This window comes from Aethalodelphis obliquidens, unplaced genomic scaffold (assembly GCF_003676395.1).
Source record: "Aethalodelphis obliquidens isolate GAN/ISIS:26980383/991018 unplaced genomic scaffold, ASM367639v1 scaffold4, whole genome shotgun sequence".
Classification (NCBI taxonomy): domain Eukaryota; kingdom Metazoa; phylum Chordata; class Mammalia; order Artiodactyla; family Delphinidae; genus Aethalodelphis; species Aethalodelphis obliquidens.
The window spans coordinates 40,320,407-40,344,687 of NW_020837948.1; the positions used below are offsets into that span (position 1 = coordinate 40,320,407).

The 24,281-nt window shown below is 40.3% G+C and overlaps 1 protein-coding gene across 9 annotated transcripts in view; it reads left to right on the plus strand.

The window, feature by feature from the left end:
* The window catches only part of ELL2 (elongation factor for RNA polymerase II 2), a 99,577-nt gene that overhangs the window by 62,889 nt on the left and 12,407 nt on the right, over positions 1-24,281 (plus strand). For 5 of the 9 annotated variants that reach the window (XM_027100573.1, XM_027100574.1, XM_027100575.1 and 2 more), the window contains 5 exons: positions 296-863; positions 3,458-3,524; positions 6,829-7,000; positions 8,962-9,006; positions 9,098-9,176. In XM_027100573.1, coding sequence (XP_026956374.1) covers positions 296-863; positions 3,458-3,524; positions 6,829-7,000; positions 8,962-9,006; positions 9,098-9,176 — 931 coding nt within the window. Of the gene's footprint in view, positions 1-295; positions 864-3,457; positions 3,525-6,828; positions 7,001-8,961; positions 9,007-9,097; positions 13,025-14,124; positions 14,261-24,281 lie in introns of those variants that run through there. The other 4 variants (XR_003431583.1, XR_003431584.1, XM_027100578.1 and 1 more) reach the window with 4 other exon arrangements.

The following is a 24,281-nucleotide window of genomic DNA, read 5'->3' on the forward strand; positions in this document are numbered from 1 at the left end:
TTGGCCTAGTGTCTCAAGGAACTTAGGGTGGAGCTGTATGATCAGAAAGTATAAGTACTTCAAGAACCATATTTGCCAGATTCTGCTTTTTTACATTAGACATGAAAATTTATTGTAGATTGTTTGTGCTTAAGCTTGGAGGATGGTTAACACAGTGCTGGTAATGAATTTAAACTGGTTATAAATTTAAGTATGAATAAAATTACTCAGTTGTTCTTCTAGTAACGAGTGACACATGTATTGAATTTTAGTGCAAACTGGCTCATCTGTTTTCCCTGTTCCCCCCCCACCCCAGAAACGGCTTTTAGATTCAGATTTCATTGATCCTTTAATGAATAAAAAAGCTCGAATATCTCACCTGACAAATAGAGTGCCGCCAACATTAAATGGTCATTTGAATCCCACCAGTGAAAAATCTGCTGCAGGCCCCCCGCTGCCCCCTGCAGCCGCTGCCATCCCCACGCCTCCACCGCTGCCTTCAACCCACCTGCCTGTCTCCAATCCTCCTCAGACTGTAAATTCTCACTCCAATTCCCCTAGCACTCCAGAAGGCCGGGGGACTCAAGACCTACCTGTTGACAGTTTTAGTCAAAATGGTAGTATCTATGAGGACCAGCAAGACAAATATACCTCTAGGACTTCTCTGGAAACCTTACCACCTGGTTCAGTTCTACTAAAATGTCCAAAGCTTATGGAAGAAAACCATTCGTCTCACAAAAAGTCCAAGAAGAAGTCTAAAAGACACAAGGAAAAGGACCAAATAAAAAAGCACGACATTGAGATGATTGAGGAAAAGGAAGAGGACCTTAAAAGAGAAGAGGAAATTGCCAAGCTGAACAACTCCAGTCCGGATTCCAATGAAGGTATTTTTGCATTTGTAAAAACCGACTACATGGATTAAATGAATGGGAAGAGCAGACTATCCTGAGTATGAGATTATGCTGCTTATAATTAGTAATGCTTTTTTATCAAATGACCTTCCGTTTAGTTATTAATCTTAGTATTGTCCTTTTGAGCAAATTTTTTTCTTGCATTTTACAGCAGTCATTTTCTGTCTCTTTTTAGCCAACTATTAAACATAGTTTCTATGTTTCTTAAGATGGTGACATTTGAAAATGACCCTGTCATCCTCCAAAGACCCCCTTTTAGAAGGTGAACTTTGTTGTGCTTTTCCAGAGCTGTCACAGTATTGTGCAACCTCAACATGACCTATTATATGCCATTCTTGAACTGATTTAACCAGACACACAATTAGCAATAAAAGTACTCAGGTCCTTCTTTACCAAGAAGCAGGGTCAACCCTGCTTTAATTAATAATAGCACAGGGGAAATGTCAAATTCTTTATAAAACAGGCGAGGTAAAATTATATATGCAGATCCATAACATCATCTTCATTCAGAGTGAAAGCAATTTGTCTTCTGCAAGGTGTTGGTGATTAGCTTGATCGATCTTGGGTTTTTTTTTTTTTTTTTTTCCAATTTTGAGAACACTGTTTTAGTTAGCAAACATCAACCATTATTAATAAATTTAACCATTTCAAGCTTTTGGAAGCTTTCAAAGCCAAATATCTAGAGACCCAAAGAAGCCTAAAATAATGCTTTACCTCTAAAGAAAAGCTAATCAGTATAAAGACTGCTTACCTGAGGGTAGTGATCTTTAAAACCTAATGACACAATTAGATTTCTCTTATTTTATATATATAGAACTTAATGTCTTGCATACCAACATACAGAAGATTCAAAACCATCATTTAGGACTGCTGCCCATTTTAAACCCAGCATAACTAAGGTAAAATTTCCCAGGAAAATACAACTTCAGAAAAAGTACCTTAATGATTAGACTTTAAGGAATTTTATCTTTCTGTAATTTGCCCACAGTACTGAAAGTCTGTAATCCTTAGATTTAACTGACCATTTTTACCATAGGAGAGAAGCTTTGATTATGGAATAGTATGATGCAGTACCTTTATTGACCTGGATTGAGGATATTGCTTGTCAAAGCATATCTGTTGAAATAATGTAGATCAGAATGGTAGTATATAGTGGCCCAAGAGGTAGGTGTAAGCTTTTTCCCTCAAACACTATCGTACTTGAATTTGCCAGATCAGGAAGAGAAAAAGAGATACTAAAACTTCATGTTCAGAGTTAGTAAGCCAGATTCCTGGGTATGCCCCACTCTCCACACTTCCCACCATCAGATGGTAATCCTGAGTCAGAGACTGGATCCCAGAATGTTGAGCACTATAGCAGAGTTCGAGTTTTCTCAGAGCTGGAAACCGAGAGAAGCAGGCCTAGTCTCTGAATCCTTCACTGAGGATGTAGTACCTTTCAAAGCCAATCGAGATTATCACAAACTGAGGATAGATTCAGACCTACATCCTCTGCTCTACTGCAATTTATCTGGTGTCTGTGGCAAAGGAGAAGCCAGGTGATGTGCACTTGATGCCTTTTCCTTTAAGGCTCAGGCTGTTGTAAAAACAAGCTTTTACCTAAGCCTGAATCAAATACACACACACACACACACGCACACACACGCACGCACGCACATGCACGCACACGCACGCACACAAAATAAGCCCACAGAGTCTGCATAATTTGTTTAGTGCGCTTTGTCCTTTAAAATATTAAACCAAGAAATTATTAAATTCTCACTTGTTTTATATTGAACATGTATGTTTTGCTAGCAGGCAGGGTTTGGGTTCGAGTTATTAATTTAATTCTACTTTGAATGATAAAAAATTAACCTCATAAAAAAGTCTAAACATACCCTCTGGAAAATGGTACCTTCGAACAAATGGAATACTGAGGGGTTTTATACACTATCACAGTGCAGTCCTGAGCAACTGGCACTTTATTTTGTCCTCTTAAAAACAAATCTGTGCAGTATTATGAGGGTTAGAGATTAGAGGAGTAAAAATTGGTGTTCACTAATAACTTATTTTAAATTACTTTAAACTGATAGGAAAACTTCCTGCCCAATTCCACTGTCTTCATACAAAAAGAATAGCAGTAAAAATACAGCCATCGAAATAGTCTGCTACCTGACTTCACTATCTTATCTGCCTTGTTTGAATCCTATGAAAAGTAGATGTTGATGTAAAGTTTGTATCTCCCGTTGTCTGGCTGCATCTGCCACCACAATCTTTGAATTGCTGGGCAGATGCCACAACTGTTGTTGAAAGAATAGAAGATTGACCTTGGGTTAAGATGGAATTCCTTTATTGTGCAGACACTGCAGTAGCCAGGGTGCTTTCAATGCCTGGCGTCGGTTCTGCTGGCGCTGGTCATAGGGCCTCTATTGTTCTTGTTCAATTGTATTCCTTGCTCACTATTGCTTATTGAGATGGAAGAATAGAATTTGAGGAAAAGTGTTCCAGATGTTTCTGATCTATTTTAGAATTATAGGCATTTTGTAACCATACCCTTTGGTGAACGCTTGAATTTTTTTTCTCTGTAGGAGTTAAAGAGGATTGCACTGCCTCCACGGAAGCTTCTTCAACAGTTGAACTCCCAGATTATTTGATGTAAGTTCAGATGTCTGCTGATGGGAGAGAACTATTTAATTTTAGAAAGTTTGCAAATTCTTTTCTCATAATTTGCAAATCAGAAAAGTAGGAAGTTCCAGAAATAGAGTCCTGGAGCCACCCCTGCAACTGAAAGGCTGCCATTAAGCCTGCTCGTCCCCAGTCCACCCATGTTGGCTTGAGCAGGTTGTGCCTTTCCCTGCTGTGAGCTCCGCTCGGTGGTCTTTAAGTATAGAGAAGCCTGTCCTTTGTTCCGGGGCCAGGCCAAGCGTTTGATTATGGAAGATTTCAGGGATCTGACTCTTCAAAGTCAAACAGTTTATCAATGCACAGTCATTCACTTGGGCCCCCCAAAGGGACAGTTTATTAGTGATAAAGTACTTAAACCTCTGCAGTTAACACAAGTAGAGACAGATGGATTTTTATTTAAATAAAGCTTTGCCATCAAATTAACTTTAAGAGGAGCAGTAAAATTTGATCATTTCACTTTAATACCGGTTATAGTATTTTTCTTGTTATGACAACAAGTTGCTCAGTGCTAAGCTGGGGACTTTTTTGTAACTGGTTATCACAGAAATTATAACTTGGACACATAATTCTAGCTTTTTTACAGACTCAGAGGCTTCTGTAAGAAGAAAATAATTAAGTTGCAAAAGCCTGGAAAAATGGAGAGTGAAAGAGCAAACAGATTTGCCTACCAATAGCTTTGAAAATGAACAAATATACAAATAGCTTAAATGTAGACTGGAAATGGAATCTGGGCTGTATGAACATTTTTTTCTCTATCAGTAGCATCTCATGGTGGACAAAGTTAAACTATGAAGTTTAGCACTCCATGTCCCATGAAATGTTCATTTCCAGAGTAGAGAACATTTTATACTAAAAGTGTGTTACTTTTGCTTAACAGTAGTGGTGAAAGCTATACTTATTGGGGAATGATATAGCATGAAACTGTAATGCTGGTTATCATCTCTTAACTAAAAGGAACCCAAGAAACCATGCTGAGTACTCTCTCATCTGAGGTGGTGTATGGTTTTAGAGTTCTGTCGGGGAGCTTGGAAAAGCTGCTGCCACTACGTTGGCCCCGGAAGGGCTGGATGGGGGACAGTGCCTGGCTCCACTGACGTGGGCATTCACCTCTCCAAATGCGTTTCCTTAAAAGTCTTGTGAAAGTTGGCCCCCTCAAATAACAGCTGCAGTACTGTGCTCTCATTCTCTTATGACGGAATTTGAATTTCTCTTTTTTGTAATAGTGCTGTATACTTGTTACATAGGACAAAATCATGTGGGGAGACTGAAAAATGATTCTAACCTTCCCCCCACGGATTCAGTGTTGCCGTGTTTTGTCAACTTAAGCAGTTAATTCTTTATTTAATAACTTGTTTTTAACGTACTGATCTACGGATGGTTGCTGCATCTGCCTCAGTGCATTTCTGTATGTTTGTCATTTTCTAGCTCTTTTAAAATCATGAAAGTACATAACCTATGTGATTGTTTGCTTAAGAGCAATTTATTTTAACAAAAGCTATCTTATATAAACATTGCAAATTTTCTTAAAATGATGAGAAAGCATGAATTCAGAAAAATCACTAAAAATACAGAACTTAAACTTGTTTCTTAAGAAAACCAAAAGGACATACTATGAAACCTTTAATGATCAACCTCTGAATAATTCATACTTAACCACAGTATTCCTAATTTTTATATAATAAGAATACTTCTGTTACTTGTGGTTGTGAATTATCCAAAGTATTTAACATTTTATTCCATCACTACATTAAGAGCCAGCTGTAGAACCATAACAATTTTTATTAAAAATAGTGACATGCTTTTCATTCAAATGCCAGTATAACCAAATAATCTTCTATAACAGCAACACAACTGTTGGCCAGTTTGGTACTTTTCCCTGAGAGAATTATTAAATAAAATATGGAGGGTATGGCCTCAGGTGTGATTTTGAGAAAGTGGGATAAATATTTTATATAACAAATTGAACCTGAGTTTCACGATCAGTTTAGCCATTTTGCTTATGTATGCTTATCCCCAGGAACCTCTTTCTCCGCCCCCCCCACCCCCCACCCCGGGCTCTCTCTGGTCTGCAGTCAGGACAGCCCGTGTCTAGAGAGGCCTGTTTCACTGCTTGGCTGGTGGTTTTCCTTTTATAGCAAGGACACTAGCAGGGCAGCTTTAAATCAGCATACTACCACTGTCTCAGTTACACTTAGAAAATTAAACCTCCACACTGTCTAACTCAGCATGAATAAAAATATTAATGAGGACATTAAGGTTGCTCACTGCATCACTTTTCTCACATTTCCAACTAGGCATCTGTGCTACTGCATTTTAAATAAAACTGGTAAGAATGTCTAAAACCATTTTGGAGAGGACTGAACTCCCAAAGTTTTCCACAATGAAGAGTATGTGTATACCCACTGGAGCACCCTGAAGCTCCTGCCACCTGCCTGAAATTGCTTTGAAATCTCCATTTTTATCTCAAAAAGTGAAGGGAATTTTGCATTCCATGACAGGAGCACAGAGTACAAAAAGACCCAGGCCCAGAGCCACAAACAAATAATATTAACTTTGATATTAAAATGCTGTTTTGACTTACCACCACTGAATAAACTGACACTCTGGGAAGGTGGCCTTCATTCACTAGGTCCCGAGAGATACTCACACCCTGAAGTAAAACATTTGTGGCCTTTTTATTAAGAAAATAAACTAATACTATAAAACTGGCTTTCTGTTACACAGAGTATGACATTGTTTGAAAAGAACTAGAGAAATATACCTTTTTTTCCCCTTTTTTATTTTTTCTGGTCTCTCATTTTTAAAAAATGATAAAACAAAGCAGCAGGTCTACAAAGAGCTTTGACTTCAGCACTTAGTGACTGTGACATTCTCCCGGTTTCACATTACCCCTCCAATCCTTCTGTCCCCATGTGACTCGTAACAGATGGGTTGGCCTCTGCCGCTAGCATGGTAGTAAATTATTTGGGGTAGAGAAAGGTTTAGGAAGCTACATGTGTGTAAGTGTTGTCTTCTAGCTGCACTTTAATTCCATTTCCACCATGGTTTTTTTCACATTTATTCTTCTTCACTGAAGTTCTTAAACTCTCCTGTGGGATAATTTTACCAGGAAGGTCTTTGAAGGAGTGACAAGGCAGCAAGCAGTGGCAGAGCGGCATTCAGTCTAGGGAAACACGCATAGATATAGTTTCTAAATATTTGGTTTAAATCTCAGGCTTCTGCATCATGTTTATTCTGTAGCTCCTCTCCATTTATTGTTTGTCTTTTTTATTAGAAAATATATTGCTATTGTCTCCTATGAGCAACGCCAGAATTACAAGGATGACTTCAATGCTGAGTACGATGAGTATAGGACCTTGCATGCCAGGATGGAGACGGTGGCTAGAAGATTTATCAAACTGGATGCACAGCGAAAGCGCCTTTCTCCAGGCTCAAAAGAGTATCAGGTAAACACATTTGTTCCTAGATGGACTGACTTCTGTATTTTACCTTCTTTCTTTCTCTGCCCTTCCCATCCTGAGCCACCCTTCTAGCCTTCAGAGCAAGTCCTCTCTCAGACCAGCCTCTCTGCAGCTTCTGGCCTTCATTTAAAATGAGCTAGGAAAATAAATACTGGAAATAGTTCCTGAAAATAAGTAAACATGATGAGCCTATATGTCCTCCAGTGAAAAAATGATATTTTCATACAATATGATATGTATAAAATGTATAATATATACTTACATACTTACTGTAATATAATATATAGTGTATTGAGAAAAATACAGACAACAAAATAGGAAAAACAAAAAGCAAGGTTTGGCATCAAAATATTTGACCGCATTGCCAACTCAACTTAGACTATAGCTCTCACATCTGGTGCTACTTCCCAAAATTACTATTTCGAGTAAATTTTTAAAAAAAATTTTTTTAAACCTCAGTCTGGCATAGAATATAAAGGGGGCTTAATACCACTCAGGCTTGGGGTTTAAGTGAAGAAAAGCATGGTGCTTCCAGCTTCCCGAGACTGCCATTTGTTAACAGGTATTAATCTCTTTTCACTTGCCTACATTAAGTGGTAATATTACTACAGCTGACAAAGAGCAGTAGAAGCCTGACCTGCCTACTGATTGTTCTTAGAGTTCTTAGCCAAAGGATTGATATAAATGGATGTTTCCCTCCTTGTGTATGACAGATAACTTTGTCATACTTCACAGCCGCAAATGGTACCTCCTTCCTAGCCCACTGTTGTTCTGACAGGAACCTACATGAGAAAATGGGGTGGGTTTTCCCACAATGGGGAAACAGCCTGGGAGCATCCGTGCCCTAGAGATTCATTATGTCTTCTATTAGTGGGCCTTAATCTTTTAAACAAGCTGCCTAGAGTTATAGAAAACTTTGCCAGAGGAGTGAGTGGTTGGCAGTGCAAGAGGTCAGTGATATGGTTTTGGGTTTATTTTTTTCTATATAGTTATTTACCTGTATACCATGATTATATTTAAACTAAAATGTAATTCTAAGAATTGCTTAGTGGTTGGGAGCAGGCTCCGAAGCCAGACTGCTTGGATTTGATTCCCAGCTCTACTTGTGTGACCTTGGGCAGGCTACTTAACTTGACTGAAAATTCTCAAAATCCCCATCCATAGAGTGAGGTGATTATAGAGTTGTGCAGAATAACTGTTAGCATTTGGAAACTGCTTAGATCCATAGTACAGGTTATGTAGTACATAAGGGTTAGCTCTCTTCCCCTACCACCCAATTTTCCTCCCGAGAGGCAATCAGTATTACTGGTTTCCATCGTATTCTTTCAGAGGTCTGTTTGACTATAAGATATATATACACAAGCAAATTCACAAATATACCATATGTAATTGAATCTAAGATGTCATCATTTATAAGATCCACCATTGTCTTATGTTCCAGTAAGTTAAGGTATGATACATTATTTATCAGATTTCATTAAAAATTCCTAGGATATAATATTCTATTTCTCCCTTATACACAAATGATACCAAACTTATAAATTGTTCTGTACTTTGCTTTTTTCACTAGACAATGTATATCTTAGAGAATTTTTTTATGTAAGCACATAAAGCACTTTCCCCTTTTTTAATGGCCTCTTAGTACTCCTTTGTATGGATTAATGGACATTTAGATTTTGTTTACTTTCTTTTGCTTTACAAACAGTGCTACAGTGAGTAACCCTGTACATGTGTCATTTCACAATTAAATCTGAAAGAAAAGTATAAGTGCTGAGTCAGTTTTGCATTTGCCATTTTAACGGCAGTTGCCAAATTGCCCTCCTTAAAGACTGTACCAATCTACAGTTCCATCATTAATATTTCCCACACCCTTGCCAATTGTGTGTTATCTGTTTACATTGCAAAGAAAAAAGTTCCCTTCTGATTTCTAATTATTAATTTTCTAGAGTGTTCATGAAGAAGTCTTACAAGAATATCAGAAGATAAAACAGGTAGGTATTATCACTGTTAGTTTTCTGACCATTAGTTGAGAAGTGTTATGAATTCCACAGTCTTACTCCTCACTCTTTTTTTCATCCACAGTCTAGTCCCAATTACCATGAAGAAAAATACAGATGCGAGTATCTTCATAACAAGCTGGCTCACATCAAAAGACTAATAGGTGAATTTGACCAACAGCAAGCAGAGTCATGGCACTAGAGCTCTGCTTGGACCAGAAGATGTGAATAAACTTAAGCTTATTTATTTAAAATTCCAAATGAATTGCTCTCAAATTCTAAAAAATGAAACTTTGCCTGTTGGAAGTTTCAGTATTAGTAAACTTGAGTTACCTTCCCCCCCCCGCCCCCCGCCGCATTTTACTTTGTTTCCTTGCATTTTTGAAGCTGCTTTTTTCTGGTCCTTTTTTCCTACTTAAGACTTGTGTTTGTCAATAGAAATAATTTTTTTTGTAGATATTGGGGATCCAGTGTCTGTACTTCAAATCAATTTTTTTCCTTAAAAAACTGTGTTTGTCATTAGAAATGATTTTTTTTAGATATTGGGGGTCTAGTGTCCACACTTCAAAGTTATGTGTGTTTAAAAAAAACAGTAATGTACAAGGTGAAATGCTTTTGGATAAACATAAGCCTATTTTCTGACCTTTCTTAATATGAACTCTTTGCCTTAAATGGTAGAACATTTAGAAATTTGCACAAAATACAAAAAAACTTAAAACATTGTTTTGGAGGGTTAAGAAATAGAAAGGTGTGTATGTGTATAGATCTATATACACATGTGTATATATAGTCTGACTTGATCTAGAACAGTAAATCTGCCCTGCAAATTAACCCCCCATTGCAATGGTTGCCTTAAGGTGTTTGCTAGTTGTGTACCTAGTGTGGTTAATCATTAGCTACACTGCTTCCCACTTGATTCGAGCAATGGGAAGCACATTGTGGCCTACCAGCGTCTGAAAGCGTGTGCTCGACCTGTATGTGTGCAGAGGTGGTGTGGATGTGAGCGTGCGTGAAGGAAAAAAGCTGCTACTCTCAGTAGGCCAAACGCTCAGGTGAAACAACTGATGAGTGTTACTGTAGGTTTTTTTTTCCTATCAAATTGCTACTTCTATCGTGGAAGACAAAAGCATTTCCATTTCAACAGTTTGTCAACTTTATTAATGTTGGGCAAAATTGATATGTTATGAAAATGAAACAGATCTATAGTTTGGGGCAAAATTATAAAATTAAACGTGTAGGTAACCTATTTATATACTGCTATAAAGTATTTTTTGAAGAGAGATATGCAAAGAAGCTATTACCTACATGAAATGTATATTTAAAGATTTTTTTTTTTTCATCCTGGGTGCCAGGAATATAAAAAAGAGTGGATATATTTAACCATAACATACTGTGATTCATCAAACAGCACAAACTTTCATTTCATGGAGTTTATCTGTTGACGTTGATTTAAACTATCATTTGTTTTATCATGTGGGAACATAAGTTATGTGGTCAAAAATATAAGGATTTTGAACTAATGTTGATTCAAGTTGTGTTGTCTTATCGTATTGTTTTTCAAAGTGCTGCCAGTTTAAAAGGGAAGCATTATGTTTACAAATATGTTTTGAAATGTTTGCCAAAATTTTGGTGGTATCTTTAATAAAGATGTTTGTCTCCAGCATCCAAAACAATAAAAAAATAAATAACTTTGTTGTGTATCACTGTAAACCAGAAAATGTTGGTGTCCAGAAAACCTGAGAGAGCGTGTAGATGAAACTTACTCTTCGGAGTTCTTCTAAAACATTAACAGGAAAGAGTAGGTAATATAGTAAAAGTATACAAAAGTATACTTTACAAAGACTGAAACAAGACCCTGTGCACTATAACTCTAACATTACCGCAGCAATTTGATTTCTACGTAGCATGGACCTCCTGGGGAATTCGATTTTCTTTTAGCATTGAGATCCCTGGTGCTCTTCCTTTTACCTCAGAATTGGTACAATCATTACTAAGCGTTCACTGATATCAAACTTTCCGTTGGAAAAAAAAAAAGCAGTAAAGGAAACTTAATTGGGGATAAATTTGGTCCTCATATCATATGGTAGAGTTTCCTGAGGGATTTGTCTGTAGGTAATGACCTCATCGGTGTCATTTCTTAGACATCATGGCCTTTTAATCAAAGATAGTGTGCTGCTACTTGCTATGAGTGGTGGTTCTCAAAAGCAAGGTGCTTGGACCACTTGCATCACCCAAATTAGAATCTCTGGGGATAGGGCCCACATAGCCCCATTTTCATAAGTATCCTCCAAGTGATTTTGCAAGCTAAAGTGTGAGAACAATTGGCTTGGAAGTAACAATAAACCTTTAGGTCTCTAAATCTCAGAGTCTTGAACTGAAGAGGTTCGGCTATTGGCTTTGGTTTTTAAGCCCCTCCCTGTCAGCAGGTGCAACTCACTTTTCCTCTCTACATCATTTGTGGCACCCTCTCAGTTGTTTCACTGCTAACGCTTATTTTAGAACTTGTTTACAAACAAGGCAAACCTTCCAGTTGGCTAATTGTTAGCCCTTAGAGCTCCTACCCATCTACATCAGCACATCTTCTGGTTTACAAATTGGGTAATAATGGAAGCTGGAGATGCTTCATGAAAATCCAGCATTGCACACCCATAGACTCGACCACCTACCTATAAAAGCCTTAATTTAGATGTTTGTCGTGTACATTGGGCAGATCCTTGCAAAATGTGTATCTATCATCAGTTGCAAATTTGAGAGTTGTGAATCTCTGCCTCTGCTATTACCTAAGGCTGCATCTCTTTTAAAGATGGGCGTGAGCCTATTAAGATATTTATAATCATTCTTCATCTCCTACTGCAAGATTTTTAGATTCTCTCCAATAATTGCTGCAGGAATGGGTGGCCACTTAGTATCAGTTACTCTGGTAGAATTTATTTAGTTTTTTGTTTTTTGGGGGGTTTTTTGAGAGAAGTAGTAAGTGTAAAATAGCATTGTCAAGATGAGACAATGAGTTGTGTTATTATTTGCTCATCACATTTCATCTTAAGTAATTTGAAGCACTCTTGATGATTTTTACCAACAACCATAAATTAACTCCAGAATGAGCGAGCAGCTGATTTAATACAAACCCAAAATAACATTAACTAGATGTGGTTTTGTTTTATGTGAGGACTTCACTTCCTATCTCGTTGGTTATTTATTTCCCCTGGAATACTTTAGAGGGGTTAACTTTCAACTGTAAGTAGTGATAGATGTTCAGTACTTGCTCTCACAAAAGTAATTGGTGTGGTCAGTTGATATCATAGCTCCATGCATTGATTATAAAAATCCAGTATTAATTTTCCTTCATCTCTGATTGATCTTTTAACCTCAATAGTTTTCTTTTCCCTTAAAATATTTCACCTTATTCTGTAAAACAAATGCATATTTTCATGTTTGAAGCAAGGTGTTGAGATGAGGTTTAGACACAAATGGTCCATCAGTTCCAACACTCTGCTTGGTTGCCTTACCCCTTCCACTAGTGCGTCCTTTGTTTCTGGAACTTGGCTGAAACTCTTCAGCCAGTTCCTTGTCTTTCCAGCCGTGTGAGTGTTGAGTCACATATGAGTGGTTTTTGCCTTTACTACTTTTAAAGTTCTTACTGTTTATTACTTCCTAAGTGTTACTAAATCCTTTTATTCTATACCAGATGGGGAAAAATTATAGCCAGCTTTGAGAGGAATCTTTTGGGAAAAGATATTAACTGACACGACTAAATGAAGGCAACAGAAGATGTTATCAATGTCCTTTGTAACCTGACAACTGAACAAGGCTATGAGACTCATTTCAAAATATTTTGAAGTGTTAAAAATATATACATATATATCTATGCTGCTTCTCAGTTGTTCTACCCAAACCATGTTAGCAAGGTAAAATGTCACAGAGACTTTTCAGTTAACTGAGCTCAGCAGCTGTGGTGGCCCCTATTGTTCTACACCAATTTCAGTTCAATAAAAATGTTAACTTTGCAATTCTGGTACTCGTTTTTCCTTTGTCTCATTTCAAGGCTCTTAATTTTGTCTTAGAAAAAAACATGCCACAGCAAAGTTCTCTCTGATGCCCTAATGTAAATGATCTTCCTGGGACAGAGCTATTACTTGTTGGTGACTCTAGGAAGTGGGAACACAGGGTATTTGCTCCAGGACCCCCTGCTGCCTGTTTTACAAGTGGAGGACATCCCCTCCAAAGGCAGTATCTCCTAGGGGAACAATAATCACAGTTACCATTTATTGAGGGTTTTCTGTGGGTTACACGCTTTGTATGTATTGTCCCATTTCTCCTCAGCACAACCCTGCTATCCTCATTTTATACGCAAGTAAACTGAGGCTTAGAGAAGTTAAGACACTTGCCCATCACACAGCTAGTAAACAGTGGAGACTGGGAAGCCTGACTCCAGTATCTGTTCTTAACCACTTTTCCATACTGCCACTCATATATTGGTACCTATTTAGGGTTAGGGTAACCATCACAAAGTGACAAGTCCAGTAACACCACACAGGGCTAGACTCTTGATTCAACGGAGACTAGAATGTGGGTGTTGGAGTGATACCTAATGGATCATTCTCAGTGAGTTGATTTTGTCAGAAATGATAAATTTGAAGGAATGCCAAAATACTTTTTGAGAAAACGTGTGTGTCCTTTATTTTCAAATGTGTGCTATCTTAACAGTGGGCTATTGGAAGGAGATCGGGGCAGTGCGGGTAGAGAGAAGAAGCAGGGTTACAGTCTTGGAATCACATCATTTTCTCTTCATATTAAAAGGCTGTCTCAGTAAAAGACTCCAACTCTAAGGGGTATCCAGTGTAAATCAGACATAAGAACATTCTAGTTGGATCCTTAGCATGCAGTCTCTACAAGTTTTCCGAATGACTAATGGAGGAGGAAAGGAAGCGAGCCTCAAGTAAGCGCTAGTATTAAAAACCCAGAATGCTCAGTGCCAGCCATGATTCTGGTTGGGTTTATGAGGAGCCCCAGGAGTGAATGAGGTTCCCAATGTTGCAATTACTTCAGCAGCCCTCCCTCCCCCACTGGACATTTGACATTGTACTTGTCTTTTAACTCAACTTCTTTCCTCAGCTACAGGGTGAAAATATGCCTTCTAACTGGGGTATGGAAGAGGCTCAATTATTGTTTGTAAAGCACTTGGGAGTTCTGAAGACCGGCAATCTGCTGAATGCAACAGGGACAGTTTGTTGGAGCACTATTTTTCTAGGTGAGGATGAGTCTGTTTTGATTGATTACAAAGGGGACAAAGGTTGAGAGAAGCTTAAGTCTTCGAGGTGGAGCGTTTGGGGTTTTATTGATGTAGACCTACACGTACCTGCCCCACTCGTTTTACCTTTCTGAGATTGGGGCCGGAGGCTGGCTGTGGCAATAGGTGGCTCTGATATTTTATGATTGCTTAATTCTCCAGTTGGGGTCAGATGATTCTGCTGTATGATGGTGGAGATGTGTTATTATTTACAACTCCTGCCTGTTTAATTCAGTGTGGTGGCCAGGCTGGTTTGTCTTGCTGTAATTAGATACTTGGGACAATCTGGGCATCTGGAGAAGGATGATAAGAATTCCTTATCTGGTCTGTGAAATACGGGAGAGTGCTTCCTGAAGCCTGAGCCCACATTATCGGCCACCATGTTTGAGAAATGACGGACTGCCTTTCTATACTTCGTGGACTCCAGGGGGCTTACAGAGTTCCACTGTGGTGCACATAGGCAGTCTCATCTCCTGCCACTCCCACTCCATGCCAGTCACAAGGGCCTGCCTTCAGGGTTTCCAGTACCCTTGCTCCGCCCACCCCCAGGCCTTACTTAGCGCTTGCAGTCCTTCTGCACCACCGGCTCTACCCTCCATCCCTCTCTCACTTAGCTAAGGCCTCCTCACCCTTAAGATCTCCCCCTTAAACATCACTTTCTCCAGGAAGCATTCTCTAACCTTTCAGACTAACTTGGGTCACCCCAGTATATGTTCTCTTTCATCTTATGCTTCTCCTTTGCGGCACTTATCACAATTATAATTAAATACTAATTGTATTATTAATTAAATAAGTTCCATGAGAGTAGAGACTGCCCTGTTCACTGGTGTGTCCCCAGCTCCTAGCCTGGTGCCTGGCATAGAGAAGGTGCTCAATAGTAATTTACTAAAAGAATGAATGAGGCAGGCTATCCATATATGTCATTTAAAATTCATGTGGCCAGAGGATTTGGATTACTGCGAAAGACTGCTGTATCATTCAGGTTTGTGTGCCTTGCCACTTTATCTTCCCGAAGTCATGATTAAGGAATGAGTTACTGATGGCAGATTGACTTTGGGAATCCCTTTGCCCTGAATAACTAACTGGACACCTTCAAAAGGTACAGCTCTTTCCAGCACTGGCATTCATACCTCTAGTCACCTCTGGAATATGAGCATCTACGTGGTCTATAATGGTTTGGAACATAAAATGAAATGGTTTAAAAACTTATTGTTTATCATAACTGACAGATAGGTTCTGGTTTCATTTCCCCACTGCTTAGGGACATGGTAGAGGATGGCAGTCTAAGCATCTCTAGCCTGATGTTCCTTTAAATTTGACATGTGCTTTTCCTGACCTTTTTTTTTAATGCCTAGCACTTCCATAACCTTCCAAGCAGTTGACATTTTGAAGATAATCAAAGGACTTTGGGATTCCTGCAGTGATAGAGCTAGCAGGGCCCGTCAACAGCACCTAGAACAAACAAGTCTTCATTTCGTAGATGATGAAATGAAGATGTTTAAATGACAGCCACCAGAGCAGGAGGAGACCTCAGGATCTTACACTCTTCCTAGGGAGGAGCTGAGAACAGCCCAGCAGCCACTGCTGGCAAGTGATACGAAGACAGGGAGGAGGGGGAAAGTGCCAAACTAGAGGCGTCACACCACCAGCCGTTCAGAGCACAGTCAGGCTGCAGAGCATGGACGAGCCTGCAAAGCCCTCCAGCCTCAGCTTCCCACCCTGAGTGGGGTAGTAACCTGCCTCAGACGGTTGTTGCGATCACATATATGTGGAGTGGTGCTTGACACCTAGTAAGTTTTCTATATGTATTTTTTTGCTGTTTATTTTCTAATTATTTCTTTCCATCTTTTATTTCGACTTGGAGAGTTTTGTAGCAATATACCTGACGAACAAACAGCCAGCCAGAAATGAAAACCCTATTAGATTTTCGCATAACCGTGATTGAGTCCCTGTGGTAGATAAACACAACCTCGAGCATTTCAAAGTCTCTGCTCCTGATTGCTCTGCAGAATGTTTTCTCTGTGAACTTTTCAAGCACCACATTATAGCTTCTCTTAACATCACCGCTACCAGTAACTTACAGTGCTGATGCATTTGTTCCAGACTAAAGCTTAACTTTTAATAGTCTCTCTATTAATTCTCTTTTCCACGTGTCTTCATAGGGGAGAGTTTTTAAAAGAGCCTTGTCTGTAAGTGCTTCTTGCCATCTAGTTACCAGAGGGGGTTGACAAGCTTCATTTCAGTTACGATGCTTTGGGGAAAAGTCTCCTGTGAAAATGACTCTCCCTCTTACACCTGTAAGCTTTCCCTTCTCCTCCCAAGGAATAGAGTTCATTTAAGGCAGCCTTGTCAAAGGGGTGCCAAGAGGGTCTCCAGGGCTCTCATGGCCACCTGAGCTACAGACTCTGCAGTTAAGAACAAGCGTGAGGGGGCACTAGGGACAGTGGGCAAAGCTCCTCCTGTCCCCGTTCTGCTCCCTTCCCCTCTCGGCCCCTGTTGACAAGCCTTTGTTGCTGCGGTAGCCAGTTATCACATCCCCACCTGCACTTCCCTTCTCTTAACTCACTGTTCTCACCTGAATGATCTATTATGGCCCCTCCCTTCTGTTAACCTGCACGTATTACCATTTCTTCTCTGTTTTTGGTTAACGATGACTTGGCTTATCAATAGTGAGAAGGCCAGTTCAGAACCAGGGACCTACAAGCAAGACATGCAAAGTCTGGAAGTAAAGTTGAAAATGCCTTGCAGCGTAGAGAGCCAAAAATGGAACATGGAGTCCTACACCCCGGGGCTGAGACCTGGTTCTGAGATTTACCAACCTGAGACCCAGGGCAATTTGCCCAAACTCCTGAATCTTCCTTCCATCACCACTGGTAGGTTGGGATAATATCTACACACCATGGTTATATTAGAATGAAACAGAAATTGTTGCATCCAACTAGAGGGACTGGGTAGGGCAATCTCACAAACCCACTTTCGTGGCTGTTTCTGTCCCCAGAGATGAGATCTCTGGCAAGTCTCACAATTCCTCTAGGACAGCTACTCTTAGATGGTTAAGTCCTGTGGTCACTTTTAGCATAGGTCTCATTTCAGGAACTAGTAAGTCCAGTCTGGTGTAATAGCCAAAACTCTGAAATGCATTTAAAATTAAATCTTCTCCCTTCTTCCAGCTTCGGCCTGATTTAGGCTGGAAGCCAAGTGCTTCTTGCCACCCTCCCCCCTCCTCCCACCTCTTGGCACCTCCCAGGGCTGAAGGAACAGAGGGCAGGGGGGAGGCATAAGGGGAAGGAAAAGGCCTATTTGACGGCGCCTCTGAAATCTGCCCTTGGCTGCTTTCTAGGCATTGTCAGAGCCCGTCCCCCTTGCCTGGGACAGCACCCTGCTGAGCTCTCCAGCCTCTCAGGGTGTTTTCAGGGCATCTCCAACAGCACACCCCCGACCTCTTCAGGCAGGAAACTAGCAGCTTAGAGCCCTTTTCTGAAGAACCAGGCCAGCATATGCCAACTAGAGGTGTTTGGTCTCTCATCACCCTCCCACCCCAGCCGCAAACAAAAGTAAGCACTTCAGGCCTGCTACCTATGCAGGTGTAGTGACCTCCAAATGCATCCTCCACTCTGGTGGAGGACTGGAGGTTTCTCAGACATAAATCAGTTTCCAGCCCCCTCTGTGACCCCTAAGCTTGCAGAGTCACAAAGCAGGTTTTCTTTTTCTTTTTGACTGTATAGAAGAATGATTACATGTAAAAAGCTGTACATATTTAACGTGCACAATTCAATGAGTCTGAGGATAAGTGTATACCGTCACACGCAGCAAGGCCACAAACGTACCCATCACCTCCCAAAGTTTCCTCTTGCCCCCGTTATTATCATTATTTGTGTGTGTGTACATGCACGGGATAAAAATATTTAACAGAAGATCTATCCTCTGAGCAAATTGTAAGTATACAGTATTGTTAGCCATAGGCACTGTGCTGTATAGTGGATCTCAGAACTTATTTCTCTTGCATAACTGAAACTGTGTTCCCTTCGGCCATCACCTCCCCATCTCCACCTGACCCCCACCTCAGGCCCTGGTAATCACCGTTCTACTCTGCTCCTACGAGTTTGACTATTTTAGATTCTACACATAATTGAGAAAACATAGTATCTGTCTTTCTCTGTCTGGCTGATTTCATTTAGCATAATGTCCTCCAGGTCCATTCATGTTCTCACAAATGGAAGGATTTCTTTTTTAAGGCTGAATAATATTCCACTGTATGTATTTACCACATTGTCTCTACCCATTCATTCATCTGTAAACATTTAGGTTGTTTCCATATCTCAGCGATTGTGAATAGTGTTGCAATGAACATGGGAGTACAGGTGTCTCTTTGTGAACTCAATTTCAATTCCTTTGGATAAACATCCAGAAGTGGGATTGCTGGATCATACGGTAGTTCTATTTTTAATTTTTTATGGAATTTCCACACTGTTCTCCACAGCGGCTGCACCAATTTGCATTCCTGCCAACAGTGCACCAGGTTCCCTTTTCTCTGCATCCTTGCCAACATCTAAGTGGTCTCCACGAAGCCGCTCTCATTAGCCTGTGGTGAGGGGAAGCACACTCTCAACGCTCCATAGAAACCCTCTGATTTCCCACATGAGCTGACTGCTCAACATCAAGCCCTTACGCCACTGTGGAGCCAGAAGCTAAGGAGAACGAAACCTCTACAAGCCCAGCATCTTGCTTTATGTTATGGGGGTAGATGCCATCTATTGTCTTGTGACTCCATCCAAAGCTGTCAGAAAGAGTCCTGTGTTAAACCCTGTCACATATGCTCTTGAGTTCCTCAGTCACAGCGTTCGTGCATTCATCCAATAGTTACGTGCACTAGGCATGGTGCTAGGTGGTGGGAATGTACCAGTGAACAGGACAAATGCGAATTACACACATTATTTGATTCCAATTGTGGTAAATGCTGCAAAATAAATCTCTGAGAATGAATAATAAGGAGACATAGGGCAGTGAGGGAATGGGGCAAGGCCTGCCCGGGGAACTGGCATGGAAACTAATACTTGAAGGATGAGAGGAGTCAGAAGAGAGGAAAACATACCAGGAAGAGAAAACATGTCGGAAAGGCCCCAGAGGAAGGCCTTTAGCACTCACTGAATGCATGTTTATGCAAATCACTTCTCATTCACAAGAGCCATTTAAGGTCTGGCTTTTTTGGTGTTGAACTTGTTCCCTCAGGTGCTGCTTTGTCCTTGCTAAGCATTTCTGGGGAGATGAGGCCCAGAGGCGCCCTGACATGCTTCCCTCCTGAGAACCACTGGAGGTTATTGCCTATCAGATGCATTTGAGTACTTGAGGTTCTTTCCTGGTGGCCTTCTCATGTGGCTACTAAGTTCTGAGGAAAGTTTCCAAAATAGACCTCAGTTTAGTAGCCAGTGGCTCCCAAAGCGGTCCATGAGTTTTCCCGTGGGAAGGTCTGGACTGGGGAGGAACAGTGGCTGCTCTCCCAAGGGTCGGTGAGCCCACCGTCTCCCCGGAGGCCAGAGGCTGGTGCAGAGTGTGCACACGGGGCACCACGACTGCCAGGTGCCCTCCAGCGCTGGAGGCATTTGGGGCTCTGGTAAGGAGCCTTGGCCACGTTGATAGAGCCCTATCAGCTAGAGGCAGGTTCTCTGAGGAAGAAAGAAACAACATCTGTACTATCAGAACTGCCAACCCGTCACCTCTGTTGTCAGCAGCCAGGGGAACCATCCGTGTGGTGTGGCTCTAACAAGGGAATTGGTGGGCAAGCAGGAAACCAAAACAAGAGTGGTGAGAGAAAGATGCCCAAAGGACGGGGAAGCTGAAAAAGTGCTTCCAGGAATAAAATGAGGTAAAGCAGGGAGGCGAGGTGGACGCCTCCTTAAAGACCACTTTACGACGTACAATGCTTTGTGCCTTGTCTGAGCACTTTCTCAGCTGTTCGCAATTGATCCTCCCTTTAAACCCTTTATAGCGTGGAGTGGGACATCCCACCGAGAACAGGCCAGAGGATGACGTGGTATCAGCTCTAGAACAAGAATACAAATCTTGTTGCCCTACTGCACCCCACTTCCTGTCAGTGTGCCTTTGCCCTCCCAGACTTGGCGCTGATCCCCAAAATTTACCTGGTGACAGAGGAGCCCCAGTAAGGCCTCCTCACAGCCCACTCGTGTTCTGCCTTCTTGAAACTGTTTTTCCTCTAAGTGTACTGAAGTGAACGAACCTCTTTTTACAGAAGGTAAGATATCCATTTCCTTAGCTGTGCTCTGGGCCAGCGACTCCTCGTTGCCTGGGCTCCTTCAACCAGGTAAATACCTCAGTCTGCTCTGAAAATGCCTTCTTCTCTGCTAACACCACCCTTGAGCTCGGGCCATTCCACAGATCTCTGATGGTGCTCCCAGGCTTTCTCCACTATTGCAACCATCCCCTCCGTCTGTATTCTGCCCAGAGATGGGGTGCACTGCATCAGAGCCGGACCAAGTGTCCACCTGAGTGGGAACAGAATCTTAAAGGACACTTCTAAGCAAATCAGTTTCACCAGATTATCTTTCTAAGTCACTGACCATGACTGTTACGGTCATTCGATGAAAAAATGAAAATTTGTCCTTTGACTTTTCTTTTGTTAAAAAAAAATTATATCTACTCTTGCAAAAATTTCAAACAGTACCTAGTAAATAAAGTAAAAAGTAGAAGACCCCTGTTCTCACTCACCTACCTTAGGCTCCAGAGGGAGCCACTAACGGTACATATGCATGCACAGTTTTTTCTTCTGTTCAAATAGGATATCAAACTATAGGTCTGCAACTTAATTTTTTTACTTAACAACATTGCTTGAACATTCCACGTGAGCCCCTGTTGACTTCTTTCATTCTTTTTAACAACGGCATGGTATTCCACTGTTTATATCATAATTTTATAATTTAATCACTCCTAATTGAGAGTCAGATTATTCCTAGTAAGGGAAAACTGAAATCATCACCAACAAAGCCAAATAAATGCTGTTTTTTCAACTGAATGGTTTAACATTTTAGTCACTATCCCTGCTGACAATCCCTACCTTGCCTCACTCACTAAATCCTTTTAAAGCATGAGAAAAACACAAAATACAAAGACTGTTTACAGGATGTTCAGAAATAATTTACAAATGTAAAAATTTTAAATATTGTGCATCAGTTTCTAAAAGTGATCAAGGATATTTTGTTTCTTGAATTCAGCATCCTTTGATGCTATGAATGAGGAGAGAAGAAAAAAGGTTAATTTCCCTACTGAAAATTTTGGACTATTACATCATATTATATATTATATTGTATGTTTATTTTATATGTTTATATGTTTAGGATTTACAATAGTTACATTGTTCTTTAACCATAATTTTACGTGCATTTGGTTTAGCTCTATAGTAAACAAATTCTAGGCTCCACCTCATCCTCTAACACTACGCCTTCCCCTTTCCTGAGACTTAATTTTGATTCATCTTGTGGTTGACTAGACTTTGTTGTCCACTTTTTTCTCTAACTGAATACCTCTGTTGAGAAATCTGAGGTCAGCCTGCTCTTTTCCCCCTTATAGGAAATTTGCTTTTTCTGCGTAGATGCCTAGGAATTCTTACATTGTCCTTAAATTTCAGTAACTTGACTTACATGGCATTGTGTTATTCTGTGATCAGTTTTTTCCCCTGAAATCTCTTCATCTGCAGAGTCAGATCATACTTTTTATCAGTGGAGTTTAATTTTATTTTTGACGTTTTTATTTCCTGCTGCATTTGTTCTGTTCTCTACTTCAGGGATACCATTATCTCATATGCTGACTGGATGCTGGCTGTCTTTAATAACTGTCATCTTCTTTCTACTTAATTTCATTTATTTGAGTTTTCTTCATCCTGCAAATGCTATTTTAGTCTCTCTAGTCTGACCTCTGCTTTGCTGAATACGTTTTCAACATCTGTTCTAATGTGGTTCTCATTTCTAGGATATTTTTATTATCTTCAATTTCTTTCATAACTCTCAGCTTACTTTAACTTCTTTTGCTTATTCTTCTTTGATTTCATATTTCATCTTCAAATTGTCTTTAAAAAGATGTATTTTTCTTTTATTTCTTTGGGAGTGGAGATAGATACGCACCTGAGATGATTTGGTTTGCTGGAATAATTCTTTTTTTTTTTTTTTTTTTTTTGCGGTACGCGGGCCTCTCACTGTTGCAGCCTCTCCCGTTGCAGAGCACAGGCTCTGGAGGCGCAGGCTCAGTGGCCACGGCTCATGGGCCTAGTCGCTGCGCGGCATGTGGGATCTTCCCAGACCGGGGCACGAACCCGTGTCCCCTGCATCGGCAGGCGGACTCTCAACCACTGCGCCACCAGGGGAGCCCTGGAATAATTCTTTTTAACACTAATCTTCATCTGCATTCTGATTGTTGAGTTTCTTGCCTCCTTTTCGTTTTTTGTTTTTTAAATTTTCTTTTGGTGTTATTAGTATGCCTAAGGCTACATGAAAACATAGACTCTGCTCTGAAGGGAATGCACTTCTCTCCTGGCTTGGAGAGGAGGGTAGTTATGGAGGGGAGTCAGTGGGTAAGCTAGGGCAGCTACAGGTTTCAGATTGGGTCTGATTCCTCAGTTTTTAGCCATATTCATCATATTCTCTTGAGTGAGTAGATCACCCAAGCACAATGTCAGTAAGGATCATGAGAGACTCTGGCTCTATCTTTTGTTTGGTTATTTCTGTTTATTTGTAGTTCCTTGTTTGAATCTGATCAACCACTGCAAATCTGGTTGCCATTACCACTTTTTCATCCTCTCTGCCTTGCCTCCTAAATAGGAATTCTATTTGGGGGAAAAATAAATATGTCTTGCTCAATAACGTCCTTCCCTCTGTCTACCATCCTCTCTGCTCTACTATGTAGAACAATCCCCCAGAGGGTGCATTTCTCTTGTGTGCCAACCACACCTTCAGTCCTTGCTCTGAGTAAAAGAGTAGCACCTGGGCCCCTTATAGCACTCACTTTGAGAGAAATCTGAATGCTAATTGGAACCCAGAAGGTGTGTCTCAGCTTTCTATACCCTCCCTTGATTCGGTCCTGATTCACTATTTTGGGCAGATAATGTGATTTGAGATTTTAGCTATTTCCTAGTTTCATTGCACATGGACATTTTCTATCAAAATTTCATCATTTTAAATTTCATCCCTTTTGTAGGTTTCATGGAAAGAGGTAAAGAATATATAACTTTACACTACCCTCCTTTAGCTAGAACATTACTTTTTTCTTCAAACTCTTTAGTTAATAGGCTCCCTGGATTACAAGCATTTTGCTTCACTTAGTTTCATTCAAAAATTTTTATTGAGTAGATATTAGATGCAAAACAGTATGTAAGATGCTGCTTAAGGTATAAAAATGAGTAAGACTCCCAAGACCTACTTTCAAAGAACATATAGTATAATGTGGGTAAGATGAGAAATCTATAAGCAACAATAGTAAGATGCATTAAATGGGGTCAGTGAATGATCACATTATGATGGTGATAATGATGATGAAAGGCCCTATGGAGAGTATGATCACACCCTCTGAAGGGATGATAAAAGTTAAAAGGAAAGAGAAGAACTGGTGGGCAACATTCATCCTAAGTAACTTGAGGTAGGGTGTTATGATGACAAGACAATGGGCTTTACAATACAGACATGGGCTCACCTCTCAGATTGTACAATTACTTTACGCCCTCAGTGAAATCACTCCTCTCTGATCGTCAGTTTTGTCTTTGTTAAAATACTCAATGCTTCCAAACTGTTGTCAGAATCAAATGGAATAATGCATGCCGAGGTCCCTGCACAGTGCCTGGCTCATGGTAAGTGTTCCATAAATGTTTATTTTCTTTCTGAATTAACTCTGTTTATCATACTTCATCCTTTCATTGCCATATCTGTTCTGTCATATTAACTACTTAACACAGAGGAAGATTTTTTTTAAAGCTGAGTGTTCT